The 23,916-nt window shown below is 37.4% G+C and overlaps 1 protein-coding gene across 4 annotated transcripts in view; it reads left to right on the forward strand.

Annotated features, from left to right (window-relative positions):
- The window catches only part of RASSF9 (Ras association domain family member 9), a 28,349-nt gene extending 15,202 nt beyond the window's left edge, over positions 1–13,147 (forward strand). For 3 of the 4 annotated variants that reach the window (XM_062622347.1, XM_062622346.1, XM_062622349.1), the window contains exon 2: positions 9,557–13,147. In XM_062622347.1, the coding sequence (XP_062478331.1) occupies positions 9,573–10,832 (1,260 nt within the window). In that variant the 5' untranslated portion in view covers positions 9,557–9,572 and the 3' untranslated portion in view covers positions 10,833–13,147. Of the gene's footprint in view, positions 1–1,258; positions 1,376–9,556 lie in introns of those variants that run through there. The other variant, XM_062622348.1, reaches the window with a different exon arrangement.
- The last annotated feature ends 10,769 nt before the right edge of the window (positions 13,148–23,916 follow it).

Genomic DNA, 23,916 nt, shown 5'->3' on the forward strand with positions numbered 1-23,916 from the left:
TGTCATGTCAGTATTAAATGGGTGGCCAGAGAGGTGTTCAAGATAATCCACCATAACTATCGCTTTTATCTGGTGAGCAAGGTTTATAATTCTTCTTACAATGTCTTTTATTTCTTTCTTTCTGTTAGTACAACATTGAGTTAGTTCAAATTCTTATCTTCTACATAGTACAAATTTTGCTATCTACTTATCAGATGACAATTATTTCTGCCAGTACTTGCTGATTCTACATGTTGGCTGCTTTTATTTCTTTTAAATCTGCTCTAAGTACTGTCAGGCTTTTTTTCCCTTTTTATTTTTCTTAACTATTGGTCCCAGTTCAAGCACCTGTGTCAGAGCAGTACAGTTATTAGAAAGAAGCACATGATTTCCAGTGGGATTTTTACGAAAGTGTGACATTTCAAGTCAGCAAGAACTCTGCCAATTACTTAATTGCAATAAAATAATTATCTTAGAGATTTTTTTTTTAAGTATGTCATACCTTTCATGTTATTTATTCTATGATACAATGGTAATACCCCACTCCAATTAAGAATAATTTAACAGAAATTTGTCTTAGAGCACTATCATGCTCTAAAATGATTGGATGAACAGAAATTTCAACCATAGATCATTGCCAAATTCTAACATACGAAATTTTGCACAGTACCTAACTGAGGTGATGGTATTCCTCTGCAGAAGGGTTTACAGAGCTAGTTACAGTTTTAAGTGCACAAATGATAATTAATATAGAACATAATTTTCAACAGCTGTTGCTAATTAAAATGTTCCATAAAGGCTTCCTGACAGTATGGCAATCTTGCTCAGTAAAAAATTTATGCATTTAAAAAGGAATTAAAAAATTAATTTAAACTTATGTTAGGAGATATGTCTTGTACCTAGCTAGTTAAAATAGAATCATATAATAGCCTTTGTTTAAATTGTTTTCTTGTATCAAAGATATGAAATGTTTCAATTAGAACATCTAAAATACTGTGTATATCTGTATTTTTTAAAAAAGGTCACATAAATATCTAGATGCCTAATTTTATTTTAAATAAATACCAACGTACATTTCTGTAAAGGAGGAAGCTTTATCATAGAGTAACATTGAATGGGTACAGAAACAGATGGTAGAGAGAAATCAGTTATTTCTTTTGAAAGAATTATTTTGTTTTCACAAGTTCTGTGGTGTTCTTTTCATGTCATGCTGCAATATTGGGGTTACTCTTATTTTTTTTTTTATACTGAAGGGTTTTATTCTTGCTATAGTCAAAGTACCAGTCCTGCCTTGCTATGGTACTTTTTTTAGCTAGATGTTCTCCTGGCTGTTGTCTGATGCAGAAGGGAAGAACGAGTTTCTGACACATCATGTGTGAATTTTATGTCCTACATGGTATGTACATTAAATGTGCCTTCATTAATACTGTTTTCTAGGGATAGGGGAATGGGAATGTAGTTATTTTTGAATATATTGATTATATTGAATATATTGAATCCCCATGGCTTTTGAGTAATTCCACCTTCACTGCGTCATGAGAGAGTAGATAATTCCTCATTGCTGCCCTGAGAAAACTCAGAAGCGTGTAATCTACTTACGCAGGAGACATACTAAGATTTGGCCTTTATTGCTTTCTGAGTGACTTTGCAGAAGATGACAGAAAATTGAGAAAAAGGTGGATTAAATGTGGATAGTCTGAATAAAGTTAGCATGAACTTTCAATAAGATCCATTTGTGCCTGAAAGGTTGAAATACTTCTGACCTTAGCTTTCATATGGACTGACTATTCTTTATATCTTTAATATTTAAATTTACTGTCAAAAATCTGTTTGGATCAAATTAAGTTAGAGTCTTTTCCAAGCTAGGGCTGCAATACATGGTACTGTGCAAATTGCACAGATAAAAATCCCACAGAGCCAAAAGCAAAAACATGGTTTGATCTTTTCTTTCAGAATGTTTATCCAGTCTCATATATGCTTTTATTTTAAATATCTATATATAAAACATGCTGAGATTTTAAAAAATAATAAAAGCAATCTTACATTATGATTTCTAAATGGAATGTGGTGACTGATAAACTAATTAGCTCTTATGTAGCCTGACATGTAAATGGCAAGACGCTCTCAAATGACATGTAGCACGTCCTGTGCTATAAATACAGGTTATGTCAAATAAGTATCCCTGTAATATCAGCCTCTCCTTATTTCCAGCAAGTAAATATAATTAAAAACCATAAGATTTCTTTGCTAACTAGGTATGGCTTGGTTCTGAGACACAGCAATAATAAGGTTATTAGCAAGTGCTTAAAACTGGCATGCGTTCTCTGAGCCCTTGTACATAGAAGAAACATTTCTGGGTGCAGAACAAAGAGAAGACCATAGCACAAATACACACTTGTTAAAATCCAAGGGGGCAGATTTACCTGCCCCTGCAGCGTGCTTAAAGACCATGTCCTTGAAAACACCAGATTATTAAATGTTTTTGTGGCAGATCTCTTTTGTTTCCCCAGGATGTTTCATGCCATTGTGTCATAAAGTTTTCCAAAGAGATCAAGTGGCTCAGCAACTGAACGTGCTCGGCTCGGAAATTGTTCCCTGCTGTGTGGTATGCCAGGTAGGAGATGAAGCACTGAATGTCTTGGTGAGGAACTAGGAGTATACAGCTTGAGAAAGAAGGGAGAACCTGCTGAGAGGCACAGATGGCACAACCTTGCCTATGTCTGCCTGAAAGTTTCATGTTTCTTAATGTACTTCAGGAAGGCACTGAAGCTGTAGGCAAGGACTTCACTGAAAAGATGCAGTAGGCAGCAGGAGGCTTGTCTCTTGAAGCCTTTTTTTTGGCCTGTTCATCACTAGCCTCTTCTGGTTTTCATTGAAGTGAATTGTTCTGGGTGGTATATTGACACAGTGTAGATGTTTGTTTCTTAGAAGTTTAGAAGAGCTTTGGTCTTCCTCTGGAGAGGTCAGGACAACAGCAACAAGAGCTCTTGTCAACCAAGGACCCCATTCGTGGCAGCCTGTCAATTATCATCTAATTTGCTGCAGATTAGACTGTTATGTTCAAATGTGCTACTGAGAGGGTTTATGCTATATTTATACAAAAGAGATCTTTTAAGAGTATAAAAGTTTATTCATTTTCTGCAGTGAAATGGACTAAATTAGTTATGTGCTAGCATAATACCAGAAAGAATCCTTCTGACATAATAATTAATTACAGATTATTTTAGATGTATTTATTTTTAGATTTTAGATTGGATATAAGGAAGAAGTTCTTTACTGTGAGGGTGGTGAGGCACTGGAATGGGCTGCCCAGGGAAGTTGTGAACCCTCCATCCCTGGCCATGTTCAAGGCCAGGTTGGATAGAGCCTTGGGTGGCATAATTTAGTGTGAGGTGTCCCTGCCCACGACAGGGTGGCTGGAACTTAGTGATCTTAAGGTCCTTTCAAACCCTAACTATTCTATGATTCTATGGTTATGTGCTACTTGCATATGCAATGATGAAAGGAAAAATGGTGACATTATTATACTAAGAAGTACGAGAATATTCCAATCCACAAGCATCTATGGTAACAGATACAGCATTATGGTATCTGATTAACAGTAATTTGTGCATAATAAGTACAATCTTTTCCATCTCTGAAAATTAAGATTCTAAAACATTATTTCCCCAGTAAATTGGTGGAAAAAATGACTAAGGTATTTCACACAAATGGCTTTCTAGCATGAACTCTTTGATGGCAAATTTATAAATTGTTAGCCGTTGTATACATTTTCAAGCAAAGGATTCATGTATTGATTTGTGTGCCATTTTTTTTTCTCCTACAGTTTCCTTATTCCCTATAATTTCAATGAAATCTCAAGTTTTGAATCCCTTTCCTAACACAAAATCTTTCAGTTGAATGCTCGGTTTCATTTTTTTCTTGGGGGTAGTAGGAGTGTGATCAAGGGAGGAGAGTGATCAAGAAATGTGATAATGTTGAGAGAGGAATTACATTTCTGTGAAAGTCTACAAAGACTTTGTTACAGTAAAGGGAGAGAAGAGTTTTAGCCTTTTTTTTTTTTTTCTCAGCAAAGAAAAAATATTCTTTTAGTGTCAACGATATTTTAGAAACTCTGTATTAAGTTGCTAAATGTATGGTGTGTACATAATCTAGTCCCAACAGAATGTTTGCTGAAATTAGTAAGCAAAAAATGAGCATCTTCTAGACATGAAGTAGGGGGATTCTTGTATTTGATTGGCATTATTTATTGTAAAACTATATATAGCGTTTTCAGAAATAAAGTTTTCCAGAAAGTCAAAGATTTACATTTATGATGTGTGGTTTTGTGCTGGACATCCCTTAAAGTTAATGAAAATCAAAAGTACCACTTCCAGCATCTAAGGTAGCTCATATTTTGAATTTGTGCAGCATAAGTACATGTTTTTGTTTTGTCTGTGTGTTGCTGGAATGTATTACCTTTCTTCCCCTAGGCCTGAATAATAAATTAACAAAGTGTGTATCTGACATGCAACAATCAGTTTGTGCTGCCTTAATGAAGACTTTGTGTGAGGTCTCTAACATGATTAGAATGTTTTTTTGGGTTATCATTAAGAGAAGCAAAGAGTAGAAGGCATGAAGCCAACAATCAAAATAAGCAAACAAACAAACAAGACTGGAAATGTACCTTTGATTCTCTTAAGCTTAAATTCCCATCTGTTCCTGAGCAACAAGTGGCACTTGATAAAATTGTATCTTTTTGCAAGGCTTTAAAATCATAGGTGGAAAAGTAGAACATTTCAGTGATTGATTCAAAAAGAAGAATGTAAGCCAGAATTGGAAGCTTTAAAGCCTGCTTACAGCAACAGAAAAAAAAAAAAAAAATTAAGAAGTTACGTAGCTAGTTTTTGAAGAAGTTGCTGCTGAAACTATTTTACATGAAAGCCAGACATTTAAGCTGGAAACAAACTTTAGCTATTACAGACTCATTAATTGATAGGTTATTTAAATATGATAGTTCTTTTGCTTCCTTTATAAAACTGTAGGATGTGAAGGCCAAGGAATGAGAAAGATGAGAAGCCTGCCTCTTTGTTAAAATAACCATCCAAAAAGCAAATCTCAATGCTGAATATAGTAATTTCCAGTATTGCATCTCAAAAAAAAAAAAAAAAAGGAAAAGAATTGCTATCACTGACCAGCATTTATTCAAAACGAGGAGTTACATACTGCATCGCATCACATCTTCCTTAGTACTGAAATTACTTAATGGATTTCCATATAAATGGTAGTAGTAAATTGAACAGCAAATGGAATAGTCGCTATCGAAACTAAACTGTGAAGAAAGAATGTGTAGGTCCCACATTTAGCTATCTTTAGGAGATCTTATTCTGTCTGAACCATTTTCATCACATTTCTCTCTGACAATAAATAAGAATCTGATTGGATTAGTGTCACCTGTATTTAGCTACATGAAAATGAGCTACTTAGTGGAAAGTGGCCACATAGGTACCTTGTAGTTAATGAAATAAATAAACAGATTCATTTGAGGATTCATCCCAATGATAATAGATGGTTTAGGCTGTGGTGACTTTGTTCTTGGAGGTCCACTCACCTCTAAAGAGAAACTGATGATGAATATGTACTGAAATTGTAACTTTAAGGTGCCTAAGTGAAAGGAATTCCACTTTGTACATGCAGAATCTGCTCTCCACTTCTATGAGGAAAGCACAGCGTAATGAAATACATTTCCTAGTATTAACATCTTCTTGTATCTTGAAAGCAAATCTCTAATAGTTGTTATGCTGTGACTGAGACGCTGAAGATTTATTTTTGTTTGTTACTATCTGAATTAACTATGATTAAAGAATAATACAATGAATTTTACTTAAGAAAGAGGTCTGTGGCAGGCCACATCAGTTTACCATTTTTTAGTGGAAGATGATAAAGGACACTTTAGATTTTCTTTTTTTGAAGGCATTAGAATTCCATGGCATTGTAAGTTTATAAATGACCTGCTAATGCTTTTTTATTAAAAAGAAAGATCAAAAATTTAATGAGGCTAGTGAATAAAAATCAATACGTGTTGCAGCAAACACATAAAAAAATAATGAGAGATTTTGCACTTTACAGTTCCGCTTTGATCCAAGAATTACAGTGATGTTCATAATTCCTTGGGGTTTTTTCTCCTTTTCAGTAAAAGGTGACAGTATAAGTACAAATTGTATGTTACATAAGCTATTCATATATATGTATTTATAAATATATTATATACTTTCATGCATAAGCTACTTAATTTCTTTGCGTACCTGCATGTGCACATGTTAGTGCACTACTAGTTATAGATTTCAGTATGTCACATTCACTGTAGACAAAGTAAAGAAGAATCCTTCCCCAAAAAGCTCAATGTAAAGTATGGGTAGGCAGGTGCATTGTAACTGAAGAAATAGCGGGGAGTGACAAACCATGACAGAATATTGAAACAGTAATTCTAAAATGTTATTTTATATCCATGTTGTTTGTGGAAATCCTGTGGAGATTCTTTTACGATAAACAGTGTATTTCCATCAGAGGCTTGCTTAATTCCTGCTGAAGTCTATGGGAATTCCATGTAAAAAGATGGGTATAGCAAAAGTATTTATCAGTACACTAATACTACGGAGTATCTAGAGGTTTTCAGATTTATCTGAAGATTTAAAGGGAGAAACTGGCTTCATAAGAAAGCTTTGCAGGAGCCAAGAGGGAAAGAGCCAGTAAGGTTCTTCTTAACCCACATAATGTTACTCACTGAAAGTATTGACTGGGAGAAAATATGACAATCAAGCAGAAACAGGAATGAGAAAAAAATTGGAAGGGTTTCAGTGTGCAACCAAATTGCGTAAGACTCTTGGAAGAATGCTAAAATACTGAGATAACATTCATTCCCTGAAGCATATTTATTGATTACAAAAAAAAAAAAAAAACCCTCAGGAAAGACACACTCTGAATTTACTGCTTCAAAGTCCTGATCCACTATTTACTATGTTTTTATGCCTTTTCTTTTTTTGTTTTTTTTTTGTCTGTACTTTTATAACTTGAAATTCAGTGACTGGTAATAAATTTTTGTTTCTAGGTCAGTTACTTATGGTTCACTACTGAACATGGTTTGAGACACTGTACTTTTGATAATTTGTTTTGCATACTTTATTATGCAAATTTTATTATGCAAATTTATTTGTAAATAATTTTATTACCGGTTAATTTTATTATGCTTAACATGGAACCCAAGTCTGTAGCTTATCTGGCTTTGCTTTTTATCTCTGTGCTGTAAAATACTGATTTATTTTACAGTTATAGCTGACTTGTGCTGCAGTTGTCTATGTAAGTTTCATTTAACTACCAATCTATCAACAGAAAAAAATATTTCTATAGCATCCTGTATTCTGTAAACATAAAACCAGTTACAGATACTGACCTTTTAGCATGTGACATACTTAATAGTAATCTTAGACTCATAGAATCATAGAATAGTTTGGGTTGGAAAGGACCTTAAGATCATCTAGTTCCAACCCCCCTGCCATGGGCAGGGGCACCTCACACTAAACCATGCCACACAAGGCTCTGTCCAACCTGGTCTTGAACACTGCCAGGGATGGAGCATTCACAACCTCCCTGGGCAACCCATTCTAGTGCCTCACCACCCTAACAGTAAAGAACTTCTTCCTTATATCCAATTTAAACTTCCCTTGTTTAAGTTTTAACCCATTACCCTTTGTCCTACCACTACAGTCCCTAGTGAAGAGTCCCTCTCCAGCATCCTTGTAGGCCCCCTTCAGATACTGGAATGTTATTTAATCTGACATCATCTTTGTGCCATTGTGCCATTTTCTATATCTGTGGCTTAAGCTTTACTATTTTGAGAAGTAGTCTATGAAAACATTATCAACCTTATGAACATAAGTTAAAAAAAAAATTGTAAAATGCTGGACTGTAAGAAGGAGCCATTGAAGTGGAAAAATGATGTCATTACTTAAAGTAATCTAACAAATCACAGATTTTACAGAGGAATGTTCCAAGACCCGGAGCAATGTAGCTGGACAGAGCTCTACTGTGTGATGATACTAATAAACTCACTTCTGTAGATTTTATTAGTATTCATTTGCAGTCTCCTGTCTCCTGACTATTATTGACTCCTTGTCAGAGTGGCACCTAGAGCTGAGTCAATCATAGTTCAATTTACTGGTTTGCAGTGTGTCTGTCATGTTGTGTAATAATTAAGGAAAAGAAACAAGTTGGATTGCTTTAATAATCATAGGGCATAACCCTAATTAAGTAAAGTAAAAATTCTTACTGCTTCTCAGAAGACTAGAAAGGTACTGAAAACAAGTAGTCCTAGAAGCAAATAGTATTGAGCCCTTTGAATATTTTTCTGAATTCTTATTTTCATTCTCTAGCTTTCTCTGTCAGGCTGAGTTAAATCTTATTCATTCAAATGAATTGGAAGTGACACCAGAAATTCAGGAGAAAAATGCATTTTTCCTCAAGGAATTTACTATTTTGTCATTTTAGGAAAGAGGTAAATCAGCAGGTTTGGGCAAGCAGTAAACTATGCATGTGGAGGCTAGAGGACAGGAATATCTTGGACAGGTTCCACAAGGCCACTCTGCCATTGTACGCCCATGGCAGTCCAGTGGACAAACTTAAGAGTTAACTGACATTTGGTCAGCTGAATTGCACTTTAGGCTCCACTGCTTGTGTTAATTAGACAGCTACATTAGTCATAATAGGGTCTTAGACACCAGAAGTTAGATATCTGAATGTATAAAGAAGTACCAGCTGCTGCTAATGTCAGGTTAATAGCACTTTAACTGGATATTTATTTTTTAACATTTTGTGGAATTTCTGTATCATTACAAAGCTTATAAAGTATGTACCTATATATGTATTTTTTAACAGCTGGTATTCCCTCACAGCTCACTGCAGTTCAGGCTTTTTGGTTCTTCAGGAAAAGCAACAAATTTTTTCAGACTTATTAGTGAAAAATCACAGTGGAAAACAATGGTGTTTATGCTTGTGTGGGTGCATGTGTGTCAAAAGAGCTTTAGATTTATCCTGTCATTAAGTTTGTTTATCTTAGGTGGTGTTCAATCATCTTCTCTTAGTCCATCTATGTTCAGTGCATATTTAAAGGCATGATTCTTCCTTTCAGAAGCGTCAGTGATATTAAGAGCCTGCAAATGTTTGCACAATGTCTGTGTGATGAAAACAGATATGCAGATCTGAAAGTTATGTTATTCAAGGAACAGTCTAGAAAGTAATCCAGATTGCCAAATTTTATCACTTGCTGTTAATACACACTTATAAGAAGCATGCAAAACCTAAACTTGATAAAAGACATTTTGTGTGAGGTTCCCATTCAGCTGGACTAATAATAATAATAAAGCAGTAGCTGAAGTGTTAGTTAATCCAGAAATACTTCTTCATGTAATTTAAACAAGTATATTGTCTTGTACAGTAATACTGGAATTTTTCAATGTGGTAGTCACATCAGAATTACAGTTATTATTTGCACAGTCTGAACTGTTGACATATAATTTATATTTGGTCTTTTCTTGTTTTCCAGGTCTCCCAACAGGGACATGGCTTCAAATGAAAGAGAAATTGTGGTTTGGGTTTGCCAGGAAGAGAAGATCGTATGTGGCCTTACAAAGCGCACAACTTGCGCAGAAGTGATTCAAGCACTGCTTGAGGAACATCAGGCAACATTTGGAGAGAAAAAGGTCCTTTTTGGAAAACCGAGTGATTACTGTATTGTCGAAAAATGGAGAGGCTCAGAGCGAGTACTTCCTCCCTTGACAAAGATCCTGAGACTTTGGAAGGCCTGGGGGGAAGAGCAGTCTAATTTGCATTTTGTGTTGGTGAAGTCAGATGCTTTCCTTTCATTTCCATTGTGGAAGACAGCTGAAGCTAAGGTAGTACAAAATGTAGAAAAACAGTGGGAGCTCAGTCCAGCAAATTACATGAAGATGTTGCCAATAGACAAGCAAAAGAAAATTGTGAGGAAGACCTTCCGGAAACTGGCCAAGCTTAAACAGGACAGTGTTCAGCAAGAGAGAGATAATATGGAGACACTGATTCATCTGATCATTTCCCAAGACCATACTATTCATCAACAAGTCCTTAGAATGAAGGAACTAGATATGGAAATTGAAAAATGTGAAGCAAAATTCCATCTAGATCGTGTAGCCAATGATGGAGAAAATTACGTGCAGGACTCCTATTTAATGATCAGTCCAGGTGAGGCTGAGCACCAAGGGAGTAGCCCAGATGATCAAAAAGAGATGCATGACTACTTGAGCAAAAGTGAGGGTATTTTACAGGTTGAAGAGAGACTGAAACATCACAAACAATTAATAGAGAAGCTGTGTGCTGAAATTGAAAGAGAGGTACACGGTATATGCACAGAAAAAAATGGAGATGATGTTCGCACAGGAGGAGCTGCTAATGGTGAACTGGAAAACACAAATTTGGAAAGTGTAAAATGTGAGCTGGAAAAAAGTATGAGAGATGGTCTAAGAATCAACTCATACCTGAGCTGCATTCAGAAAGAACTTACATACAGGGACTCGCTACTTCAAAAGAAGGAAAAAGAATATGAACTTCTTACAGAAGAATTTAATTTACTACATGTTAAAGACAACATTGAAACTAGGGTTCCATCAAATGAAGAACCATCCAAGGGTAGTGTCATGTCCAGTAACAGAATTGCTGTTCCTGACGTTGTTCATAGAGTGACTAATCTGGACATAAATGATACAGACTCTGACACCGGAATCAGCTCTACACACAGTCAGGACTCTGAAATAACTTCAGGGGACATGGTACTGTTGTCAACATAGTTGAAAACAGTCACACATTTATGAAAAGTCATATTTTGGACAATATTTATAAGAATTAATAAACCTTGTCTTGAAAGTTCTCTCCTTCAAAATGTTAATGCACTGCTTTAGCAAAGTATACGTGCCTATTTATGTGCCTTAATAGTATACTTGTGCTAAAATGCATGGGCAGTCTCTTGGGTTGACTGCTAATAGGTGCAAGACTGTTGGCTTTGCTAAATCAGGCCAGACTGTTCAGCCCTTGTAATGTCAATACTCAGTGAAACAGCAGCATTCTGACTGGATTGGAACAAAAGTCTGGACATATCCGTAATCTTTGTGTCCACTTCTGCATCTCTCTAACTTTTTAGGAATGTGAATTAGAGATTAGATCAAACCAGATAAAGAGCTTGATTTTCTGCTCTGTTCCATTAGCTTTATTCAGCTGGAGTTTCCTGCTATGAAGCTGCTGTAAAGGAATACATAATTGAACATGTAATCTGTTAAAAAATAATTATTAGGATATTGTAGGACAAAAATAATGCATTTATGCTGTATATTTAAATTCAGTTTTGAGTTACCAGGATGATATTTTCAATAACATTTAAGTCCCATTTTAAAAAATTATACACAAGTTTTTAATTTCCATTCTCTTTCAGCAGCATTTAACTGCTCCTAAGATACTTAAAACTCCTACTTATCTGCTGTTACCCTGTAGTTGCCCCAGTGATGCTTAAGTCCACATAGTTCCTGCCAGCGGGCATGTCAGAACTGCCTACATCCTGCTTGTGCAAGACGCTCAAAACCCAACCTCACACCTAACCCCAGGGGCATTTTCAGTAAGGCTTTCTCTTGCCTATCTCACCAGTTGGATTCAGTGTCTTAGGTCTCCCCAGATCATGACTACCAAATAAAGCATAACAGAAGGGACAGGCAGCAACCAGACATTTTTGGCTCTGGCTAGACACTGTTTCCCAATAGCCAGGTAGTCACCATTTTCACATAACAGGTAGGTTGTCAGATCCTGCTTACAGGTCAAGTCCTGCTTTTTGAAACAGGAATATGGACCTGTAAATCCTACTTCCTTGGTGAGGACTTCAGGATGCAGCTAAAGCTGATCCACTTTATATAGCTAATTAAATATTGGTGTGTCGTCCCCTTCCCACCCTTCCCCACCCAGGAGAATAAGGAAGGAATGCAAAACATGAGAATTTTACAACTTTGTAGTTCACTTAGGATGTAGTAGTTGATCTCAAATCTTTCTCCAGCATGTTGCTGTTAATCCAAATTTAAGGTGTATTAACAGGTGTTCTCAGTTAGTGAACAGGATTTCTAACTCTGAGCTAGAGACTATGCTAAGAGTACAAGCAATTTCTGAGTGGCCATGTTTATATTTTGCAGATCAATCTGTTTAGTACTTTTTATAATGAATTGAATGGAGGAATATTTACAATGTTTCTAAATAAGGTTTAGCTTTATTAAAATTCAAACAGAATCTGTAATTAAAAGCCTACAAAGTAAATAAATGGACAATACCTAGAAAGTATACATGTAAAATACACTGCTTTCCCTTTCTGTCTTACTTTTCTCTTAAATGTCTGTCAATAATTTGTTTTCTAAAATGATCAAAGTTCTAGGACTGCTGATTAACACATATTTGATGCAAAGGAAAAAAGAAGGCCTTTTCTAAAAAGGCAATTTTTGTGGTTTTTTTTTTTAAATCCTGTTTATTATAAATAGTTTTTGTTCCAGGAAAATGTGTTAATTGCCTTAATATATTTTGTGGTTTGTTTTTGTCATACAATGCTATTTGAATACTTCAATAATAATATGTCATATTTAGACTTATCAGCTCCTTATGGAGACACATGTATCAAATATATTACCTTACCTTTGTAATAATTTATTAACACAGCTCAGCATCTCTTGAACTTTGTGGTATCACTCTGACAAGTGGTAAGCACAGAGCTCTGTATGTTGAGAGTAGACTAATGTATTCTGAGTTCTTTTGAATTTAGTTAACAGTTACTTCTAATGACTCATTTTTTTTGTATAAATACTTAGAGGATAAAGAATTCAAACAATAATATTCACAGCTTTACAGGCTAGTACAAGACACATGGGGAAACTTTACGCATACTCTATCAAATTTATTTCACTCATAGGAACTTGTACTGGTTCTCATAACTGATCTTTATCCACACTATGTGGCTGATTGTACATCCCCTGCAACATGTAGATCTTAAGAGTATTCCTGTGTTTTAAGAAGAAAATAGGAAAACTAGAGAGTATTTCTTAAAAAGAGAGTATGTCTTAAAAAATAAAATAATATTAAAAATCCAGAGTTTTGGAGTGTATGTTTGAAGCTTATACTTCAATATCTCAATGAACTTGATTTTTTTTTTTTTTTTTTAGAATTTAGAGGAATGTGCAAGATGATTGAAGACTATGCACTCTTTGTTGTTTATCTGCCTCTACACTTTTCATATACATGTTTGACCTGCTTTTAGGATGCTAAAAGCGTACTTTACGAACATTTATGCCTGGAGAAGAGAGGGCTGCGTGGAGACCTCATAACAGCCTTCCAGTATCTGAAGGGGGCCTATAGGGGTGCTGGAGAGGGACTCTTCATTAGAGACTGTAGTGATAGGACAAGGGGTAAGGGGTTAAAACTTAAACAAGGGAAGTTTAGGTTGGATATAAGAAGGAAATTCTTTCCTGTTAGGGTGGTGAGGCACTGGAATAGGTTGCCCAGGGAGGTTGTGAATGCTCCATCCCTGGCAGTGTTCAAGGCCAGGTTGGACGAGGCCTTGGGTGGTATGATTTAGCGTAAGGTGTCCCTGCCCACGGCAGGGGGGTTGGAACTAGATGATCTTAAGGTCCTTTCCAACCCTAACGATTCTATGATTCATGATTTATGCTCCTTATTTAACCATTCTTCTTTTGCCTTAAATATCTGTGTTTTGTTTGGTTTTGGGTTTCTCTTTTTCTCTGTGAAAATGCACACTTTGCCTTATTTCCTGTCATTCCCTTAAGCCAGTCCCTTTCCATCTTCACATTTTTGTCTTATTTTATGTATTTTTCTATGGATTCTACTGACAAAGAGGAAGATCAGAAAAGTCCTTTGTAAGAGCAGACAAAAATTCAACTCGGGGAAAGGAAATGTGAAATGTCAAAGTAAAATGAAAGGAAATTCAATCCATTACACTCGTCTGTAGAAGTTTTGGGTTTAGGTGTTGTTTTTTTTTTTTTGTAGAAAGACACATTTCATATAATCACAGAATAGTTCACTTATAGTGACTCTATTCTAGTATAGTGACTCACTTCTTCCTTATATCTAATTGAAATCTACCTTCTTTCAGCTTAAAGCCATTACCCCTTCTCCTGTCACTACATCTCCTTATAACAAGTCCCTCTACATATTTCTTGTACCCCCTTTAGGTACTGGAAGCTGCTATAATGTCCACTCACCACCTTCTCTTCCCCAGGCTAAACAACCCCAACGTTCTAAGCCTGTCTTCATAGGAGAGGTGCTCCAGTCCTCTGATCATCTTCATGGCCCTCCTCTGGACTCCAGCAGGTCCTTGTCCTTCATATGTGGAAGGCCTCAGAGCTGAATGCAGTATTCCAGGTGGGGTCTCACACTGAGTATAGAGGGAGAATCACCTTCTCAACCTGCTTTCCTAACCTGATCCCTGAATGCTCAGAAAATTTCTCCCTATTTCTCCATGTCCTTGCTTCCGTCTTCTGTAGGTTTCAGTTTTATGCTGGAGGTTGTCCAGGAGCTCATTCCACACAGGCCTCCTGGTAGAAAAGTAGACCAGGTTTCTCAGCGTGAATCCCATGGTCTAAGTAGATGAACCTATGGCTGTGGCACCAGTCCTGTAACCATTTGTTGAATTGCCAGATCCAGCTGTCCCTTTCAAACCGCTTCTCTTTGACTGGAAGGATTGGTGAAAAAAAACACCTGCACTCCAGTGTCCATTATGGCTGCTCCCAGGGCTCTGTAATCCTTGTTGATACTCCTCAGACTGCTCCTGGCTGTGTCACTGGTGCCCACATGAAACAGCAGCAGCAAATAATAGCCAACTGTACAAGGCTTGGTAATCTCTTGGTGACATCCCTGATGCAAGCCCCTGATGAGCAGCACACCTCTCAAAGAAGCATGTCAGGTTGGCAAATGGGCACCTTTGTACCTCTCAGAAGAGAGTAACCTACTACTACTGCCAATTGCCTTTTCTTAGTTGTGTTGGTTGTTACATGGAGAGCAGATCAGGTTGCCTTACTCAGCTCCAGCGTACCTCCTGATATGGTGGATCTTTCCTCTTCAGTCTGTAGATTGGCAAAGAGATTCTGCAAGGGCACCTCAAGCTTTGGGGGAAGTCTCTTAAACTACAGGTCCTTGCTGTTGAAAGCTTCAATTCTTCTGCATTACTGCCTCCCATCCCTTCTGTGTTTGCTGCTGGGGAAGTTTTTGACTGTTTGGCTATGTGCTGTGGGTCCACTGCAGACTCCGCTTGGAAACGTGTGTCTAACTCAGGTTCCCTGATGTTAACTCGGCCTTCTCACCACCTGCTGCAGCTCAGCCTGCTTGCTTCAGGAGGTCCTCCACATGAGGGAGGTCCTCCACAGGGAGGACCCAGTTAAGATAGTAAGTCCACAGCAGGTCTGTTGCCTGTCCCTGCCCCAGGAGAAAGGTCTGGGCACTTCCTTCACCCTGAGGTCTGCGCTGCAGCCTCTCCCTTCAGCATCTTCTTCTGGGTGGAGGCATCGGCCATTGCTGCTGTAGATCCTGCAGACCGCCAGCTGGAGCTGCAGCCTTTGCTCTCAGACAAGCGCCTACAGTTCTGTCTTGAGGGTCAGGTGTGGTGAGCGGCTTTGACCTGTGCAGACGGTCACAGAATGGTGTCTGGTTACTGGGTTACATGGACTCTCCACTCAGCCAGTGGAGTATCCCTCCTGCAAAGAGGTGCCACATGAACTGCTGCACCAGCTGTGGCTGATGCATCAAGCCGGGTTTGCCCACTCTGGTGGCAGTGTTCCTGCTTTGTTCACCACAGTGAAAGTTCCTGATGACAGGAAAAAGGGTAATATAACCCCCATTTTCAAGAAGGGGAAAATGGATGACACAGGGAATTACAGACCAGTCAGTCTCACCTCTGTGCCCTGCAAAAGTTTGGAGCAGATTCTCCTGGAAGGCATGCTAAGGCACATGAAAAACAGCAAGGTGGCTGGTGACAGCCAGCATGGCTTCACTAAGGGGAAATCCTGACTGACCAGTTTGGTAGCATTCTATGGTGGAGCTACAGAACTGATGGACAGGGGTAGAGCAGTTGACATCTTCTGCCTGGACTTGTGCAAAGTGTTTGACACTGTTCCACATGATATCCTTCCTTGTCTCTACACTGGAGAGATATCAATTTGATGGATGGACCACTCAGTGGATAAAGAACTGACTGGATGGCTGCACACAAGAGTTGTGGTCAATGGCTCAATGTCCAGCTGGAGACCAGCAATGAGTGGTGTCCCTCAGGGACTGGTGTTGGGACTGATCTTGTTCAACATCTTTGTTGGTGACATGGACAGTGGGATTGAGTGCGCCCTCAGCAAGTTTCCTGATGACACCAAGCTGTGTGGTTTGGTTGATAGGCTGGAGGGAAGGAATGCCATCCAGAGGGACCCTGACATGCTTGTGAGGTGGGCTGATGACAACCTTATGAAGTTTAACCATGCCAAGTGCAAGGTCGTACACCTGGGTCAAAGCAATGCCAGGCACAGCTACAGGCTGGGCAGAGAAGAGATTCAGAGCAGCCCTGTGGAGAAGGACTTGGGAATGTTGGTCCATGAGAAAAAGAACATGAGCCGGCAGTGTGCGCTTGCAGCCCAGAAAGCCAACCGTATCCTGGGCTGCATCAAGAAGAGCATGACCAGGAGGTCAAAGGAGGTGATCCTGCTCCTCTGCTCTCATGAGACCTCGCAGTATTGTGTGCAGTTCTGGTGTCTTCAACATAAAAAGGACATGGAACTGTTGGAGCAGGTCCAGAGGATGATCAGGGGACTGGAGCACCTCCCGTATGAAGACAGGCTGAGGAAGTTGGGGCTGTTCAGCCTGGAGAAGAGAAGGCTGCATGGAGACCTCATAGCAGCCTTCCAGTATCTGAAGGAGCTTTACAAGGATTCTGGGGAGGGATTCTTCATTAGGGACTGTAGTGATAGGACAAGGGTTAACGGGCTCAAACTTAAATGGGGGAAGCTCGAATTGGATATAAGGAGGAAGTTCTTTACTGTTAGGGTGGTGAGGCACTGGAATAGGTTGCCCAGGGAAGTTGTGAATGCTCCATCCCTGGCAGTGTTCAAGGCCAGGCTGGACAGAGCCTTGGGTGAGATGATTTAGTGTGAGGTGTCCCTGCCCACGGCAGGGGGGTTGGTACTTGATGTTCTTAAGGTTCTTTCCAACCCCAACTGTTCTATGATTCTATGAAAGGAATATCATGGCAAGTAGGGGCAAAGTCAGCTTGTATAATGACAGTCTTGGGTGGGATAGGTTAGTCCCTAATACGAATCTAGGCAGACATCATCAGTGACTGTCACCCAGGCTTACAGTGCTGAAATGAATAGACTTGCCTAATACAAAGTTCTTTGGATCCCTCATAGTTATATAGTCTCACATATATATATTTATAAACAATATAACTAACAATTTCCAGGGAAGACAGTGTATACCCCAATCTCATGTTTCTGCCTGACTTTATTATATACTTTTACAAATTTGATGAAAGCAGATGAGTCAGTTTAATTACCTGCTTCAGTTCCTTGATGACTCTTTCAAATATAAACCATAATTATTATTTGGTTACATATAGATTTACAGTATTTAACATCCATTTATATCCTTAAAAATTACAATGTAATTACAGAATGTTTTTCTTTTTTTTTTTTCCTTCAAAATTTAGCAATCCCCAGGAACTTTTATCACTTCAGACTTATGGATTGTATAGTTGTCTTCAGATTGTGCATTCAGGGATTGCTGCACCAGATGACTTGTGCTCCATATGTATGTATATTCATATTGCTAACGCAGGCTATTTGATTATATCATACTAACAGAAATACACAGAGAGCTTCAACTTGCAGCTTTAGACTGCTAAGATTGATAGGCTTTACTTTTCTCTACATTGCCAGTATCATCATTTGTTAGTTTCTTTTATCTACAACTGTGTAAAGCCATAAATATATGTAAAAAATTATTAGTACAAAATCATTATAATTTGTATTTCTAATTGCCTAATGTTGTTAACCTTTTGTCAAAGATTTAGATCCATGCATCTAATTCAGCAAAGTACTGATGTCTCTGACTTCCAGCAAATAGTAATTTGAATGACCCTTTGTGTGATTGTATTGGGTTTGCGTGGCTAGGTGTCGGTGATGAGGGGGCTACAGGGGTGGCTTCTGTGAGAAGCTGATGGAAGCTTCCCCCATGTCCAATAGAGCCAATGCCAGCTCGCTGCAAGAGGAGACCCACTGCTGGCCAATGCTGAGCCCATCAGTGACAGTGGTAGAGCCTTGGAGATTACATAGTTAAGAAGGGGGAAAAGTTGCTGCATGGGAGCAATTGAACCCAGAGAGAAGAGTGAGATGTAAGAGCTCTGCAGTTACCAAGGTCAGTGAAGAACAAGGAGAAGGTGCTCCAGATGCTGGAGCAGAGATTCCCCCGCAGCCTGTGGTGCAGCCCATGGTGAAGGCAGGCTGTGCGCCTGCAGCACATGTTGGTCTGTGGTGGAGCAGTTCTCCACTTGCAGCCTGTGGAGGACCTCATGTTGGAGCAGGAGGATGCCTGAAGGAGGCTGTGACCCTGTGGGCAGCCTGTGCTGGAGCAGGCTTTTCACAGGACCTGTGGCCCCATGGAGAGAGGAGCCCATGCTGGAGCAGGTTTACTGGCAGGACTCGTGACCTTGTGGAAGGGACCACAAGAAGAGCTTCAGCCCATCGGAAGGACTCAAGTTGGAGAAATTTGTGGAGAACTGTCCCCTGTGAGAGGGACCCTCCATGCTGGAGCAGGGGAAGAGTGTGAAAGTTCTCCCCTGAGGAGGAAGGAATGGCAGAGACAATGTGTGATGAACTGAACATAGACCCTATTCCCCATCATGCTGTATCACTTGCACAAAAGAGGTAGAGAAATAGGGAGTGAGGTTGAGCTTAGGAAGAAGAGAGAGGTGTGGAAAGGGTGTTTTAAGGTTTTGTTTTATTTCTTATTACCCTACATTGGTTTGATTGGTAATGCATTACATTAATTTCCCTGAGTCGAGTCTGTTTTGCCCATAATGGTAATGGATGAGTGATCTCTGTCCATGTCCTTGTGCCAACCCAGTACCTTTCATATGTTCTCTCCCCATGCAGCTGAGGAGGGCAGTGATAGAGCAGCTTTGGTGGGCACCTGGTGTCCAGGCATGGTCAAACTGCTACATGATGCATATTATATTTAGTAATATGTGAGCATTCCTTGATAAATTCTGGTGACTGTTCATTCTGTTAAAAAAAACAAAAAAACCAAACCTAAAACAACAATCGTTCATTATTTTCCATTTTTATCTCATGAAGCACTGGTTTTGAAAAATATTTCTTTGGTAATAATAAATATTTTCATTAACAACGCAGGTGGAATATGCACTTAAGAACAGAAGGCGCTAATACAAAGGGCATTTTTCTAAACCTGCCTTAGACATTCTCTTCCTGTCTCACCAGTTTAGTTAGCTTGAACTGAATATAAAGGACTCTTCCAACAGTATCATGCTCATAGTGATTACACATATAATATTTTTCTTTTCATAAAGCCATGGTGTTTATCCTTCTGGGTATTTTACTACATCATTTAAAAGACAACAAGGTTATTTGGGATATTGTAATTTCCGAAAATAAACATGTTTGCTGTCTTTCTCAGGGCTCCATCTGACAACAGAAACTCACTTAAAAAGAAACAAACTACATTTTTAGTGTCCATAATACAATAATTTTTCTATGTATTAAAACTGTTATTTTCTTCCTGAAACATATTTCAAATAGTATAGTTATTTTTAGTATTATATTGTCTTTTTGATATAGTATTTTGTGAAACACAATACTCTCATTCTGAAGTTTTTTGGATTTTGGTTGTTTTTTTGTTTTGTTTTGTTTTTAATTTAGCAAGCAACTCAGAATATATTATATTATGTCAAAATCTCATAATCCTTTCTTAAACAAAACTGTCCATGACTGCACTGTCCATATTGTCCATATTGTCTTCCAAAGAGCAGACTGATGGTATATGAAATACAGTCATCAGGTTTTTATTTCTAATACTTAACAGACTGTAATATTTAGTTAATATGCCTTACATCAAACATTGCTTTTCAGACAGATGACCACAGACTGATTTTCTGGAATCAGATTTGTAGCTGCCTTGCATCTCCGACAGATCAGGTCTAACTGGAGTCCAGTCACTAATTTCAATGGAAGCTGTTAATAATGTTTTACAAAAATTCAGGTTTAATTCAGGAAACATTCCCAAATCAGAACATATAGTTACTGTTTTGGCACTTTTCCTGAGTTATTAAGTAAGTGCTTACATTTCATGCAACATTAATTTTTTGTGTGTAAAAAAAAACAAATCAAAAAGATCTCAAAAATCAAATATGACTAGAATTTATATCCATTTTGTGTCTTATTCATGTGAAATTTGAGGGGTTTTCCATCAAAGATTCATTTAAAACCTGAATGATCGTTCCATTTAAAAAAATATTTGCATTAAGAATTTTTGACCATGCTACCTTTGTCAGTGAAATCCCATATACGGGTATGAAAATGTCATCTTTGTGCATGCAAATGCAAGGTTTTGCTTATGCAATGACTATAGGCAGATTTGGCTTGACTAGCCTGTTGGTTGAGATTTTAATTCACCTGAATATTTGAAAACTTAACTTGTTATATTTAATCCATTCACTGACATCCATTTTTCAGGAAATAATAAATATTTCTGGGAAAGAAGAATAATTTTGTAAAGAATAACGCAGAGATCATCTTGCTAGGGCCCAGTTAAGATAAAGTAAAAAGCCCAGATGGTACAAAAAGTTCACTGTCAGCTAGAAGTTCAATTTAACTGTACAAAGTATCAAGGCTGGATAGATCATATAATATTAATTTTGGAGAAAGTCATGCAGTTATTTGCTATCATAAAAAAATGTATGTGGAACCACAATGCAAAGCATTAGAGGACTATACAAGACAGAAAAGTATCTGAGCACTTTGCAAGTGCATTCCTGAGAACACTACATTGGAAAATCTGTTACAGATTATAGGGAGAAAGAGAATTATTTTAATGAGGAAGTAGCTGTTAACTCCTGACTATCTGTATTCATAGTTTTTGCTAGGCATAGAGAAGTACCTTTTGATATAGAGAGTTTTGTTGTTCTTGACCTAGAAGTAGTGTGGACTCCTTTTGTATTAGATCACAGTAACAGAAAAATAAACAGTGTTCATGTTAATTTTAATTCTTCTGCAGGTTGCCACAAATTGTGTGAATGTAAAACTTATTTGACTATTCTTTCCCCTTCTGATTTAACTCAGCTCCATAATTTACCTTCTGTATTTGCAACTCCATGCAACTACCATTATATTCCTATCTGCACTTCTTTGCGTTATTCACTGGTTAGTTCAGATTTTATTTATTTTTTTTCAGCATCAAATATTACACTCTTTAAAGTTCATTCCTTTTTGCTCAGATCAGCTGTATTTGAAGTTCTTATTTCTGAGTACATGTACTTGTTTAAAACTGCAGATTTTGTAGGTGCCACTTATATTTTACTTTGCTTAAATATCTATAAAACAGATATGCATACTTTCATGGGGTAGGAGGTTACTGCTAAAATCCCAGTTCACCAAGTTTAATATCCTCTTAAGAATTTGCGTATAGTAAATTGCCGTCATTTTTGCTCTTCTTTATGTAAGAAAAAGTTTAAGTGGATCAGAAGATGCTTTTATGTAATAGGATTGTCTTGATTAAAATATTTCCTACATTATTTAGATTTGCACTGAATTCTAACAAGAGAGGAGTTATTAAAAAAAATAAAATCTGAACTGGTATTTCTTTTCTGGTATTTTCATGTCAAACAGGGCCAGTTCAATCATAAACCCAAGACTATACTGCACAGTCACATTTTTGAATAATAGATTAGCAATACATGGATTAGCTACTGTTCACTAAACTGTTTTGATGTGTTTAACGCTGAGAGCTTGGAACAGTTGTTTTTAAACTGTTACTGATGATGACCCCAAGAGGCATAGTCTTCCTCTTAACATTTACCATTTTCAGGATTGCATATTTTTGCCATCTGGATGGCTATTTTATTATGCAAACACTTTTGTTCTGTAAATTTGAACCCTCCCTTTCTTTGGGAAGGACATTGTATTAAGCAGATATTTAGCCATTTTTCATTTCTTTTTTTTTGCAAAAGTGGGATGTTATAAGCAAATTTTAGCTCGTGTTGAACAAAGACTAAAATTGTATTATTCCTTTCTGTACAGATTGCCCACTTGCGTACTCTTGCTGCTTTCATTGTTCTTTTCCAAGACATATTTCATATATTTGATTTGGATTTCTAAAATTACAGGATGAGAGTGTTTGTAGTTAAGTCAATATTTGAGCTATGCAACAGGCATTTAAAGAAAGGCCACATCCTGTGCTTGTGTAACTGTTTCATTGCTGTAAAATACCATGAGATTCAGGAAAGAGAAATTATTTATATGTGACTACAGGGTAGAAGCAGAGCCATCTCACAGTCTCTGCTGTAACACAAGTATTCTGCAATTGCATCTTGGTGAAGATGGCAAGAGAATGCTTTATAAACTGTAATTTCGTAAGCTGATTTCTCAAATCTTGTGATTATGTGGAACTCTGCTTTCACTAGGAGAAGTGAAGGGGATAAACTTCCTGTTCTAGCTTTGCAGAAGACTGCCTGAAAAGTCACTGACATGTAATTTTTGCTTAAACACAAGAAGCTAGTTCAAAACCAACAGATATTTATGATCTGTAAGCTAAATTTATGGTCAGGAGGTCTTGATAATGTCTTTTAATTCTTGGGATGGTAAAACTGTAGATTTAGATCAGATTTTCCTCAAAAAAATTGTTCACACCTGAATTTACTGTATAACAACAGAACCTCAGATTAGCATCTAAGAAAAGTATGCAAGAGAAGCATCCATCAAAATAGCGTTCTGGCATGTGGGAAATTACTTTGACTCCATCACTGGAATCTCCTCTATATTGTAAACAAACTCCATTAAATTTTCCTTAAGAATATGTTACACTGCTTATATTGAATGACTGATACAGTAGCTCAAATTTATGCTATAAGTAAATTCAGTGGAATAAACCAAGGAAAAAATACTCTTACCTGTTTTCTAAAAGTAGATTAATATCCTTGTATTTCCACAAAACAGCAATCAGTTTGATGTGATTCAAAGTTAGTTTTTCACTGGTTTATAGTATTCTAGTCATATATAGTATATATGACTTCCTTCTTCTTTTTTAAACATACTGCATTTTTTATACACTAATATATAACTAATCTTTTATGTTACTAAGCAATAATCTTAGAGTTTGTATCTGTACTTTTTTAATTAACATTTACTTTTCCTTCTTTTTAGTCTATGACTCTCACAAAATAGCTTTTAGACCCATAATCAGTGCACAAAACTTTAGATGTGTCTGTTAGTGCAGTTACTACATTATTGAGATAGGCTTTGTATCAATACTTAGAAAAATGTATTTATAAAGCAAATACATGATTTTGCTAATTACAGTATAAGTTGATACTGACAATGGAAAATCACCAACAAAGAGCATAAGGAAACTGTAGGATTTCATTGTGGGAAAGGTTGAGGGTTTGTTCCTTTTTTTTTAGTTTTTGGTTTTGTTTTTTTTTGTGGGGTTTTTGTGGTTTTTTTTTAATCAAAAGAGTATGGAAATATGCTGGGAATGGACTTGCTATGACTTGTGCATTTATATGTATCTTCCTCCAATTTCAAGTTTCCCTGTTGAAACACTAATATTTCTGGTATTCACCATGCTGAC

This window comes from Pezoporus occidentalis, unplaced genomic scaffold (assembly GCF_034315485.1).
Source record: "Pezoporus occidentalis ecotype Australia unplaced genomic scaffold, CSIRO_AGI_Poc_V1 ctg240, whole genome shotgun sequence".
Lineage (NCBI taxonomy): Eukaryota > Metazoa > Chordata > Aves > Psittaciformes > Psittacidae > Pezoporus > Pezoporus occidentalis.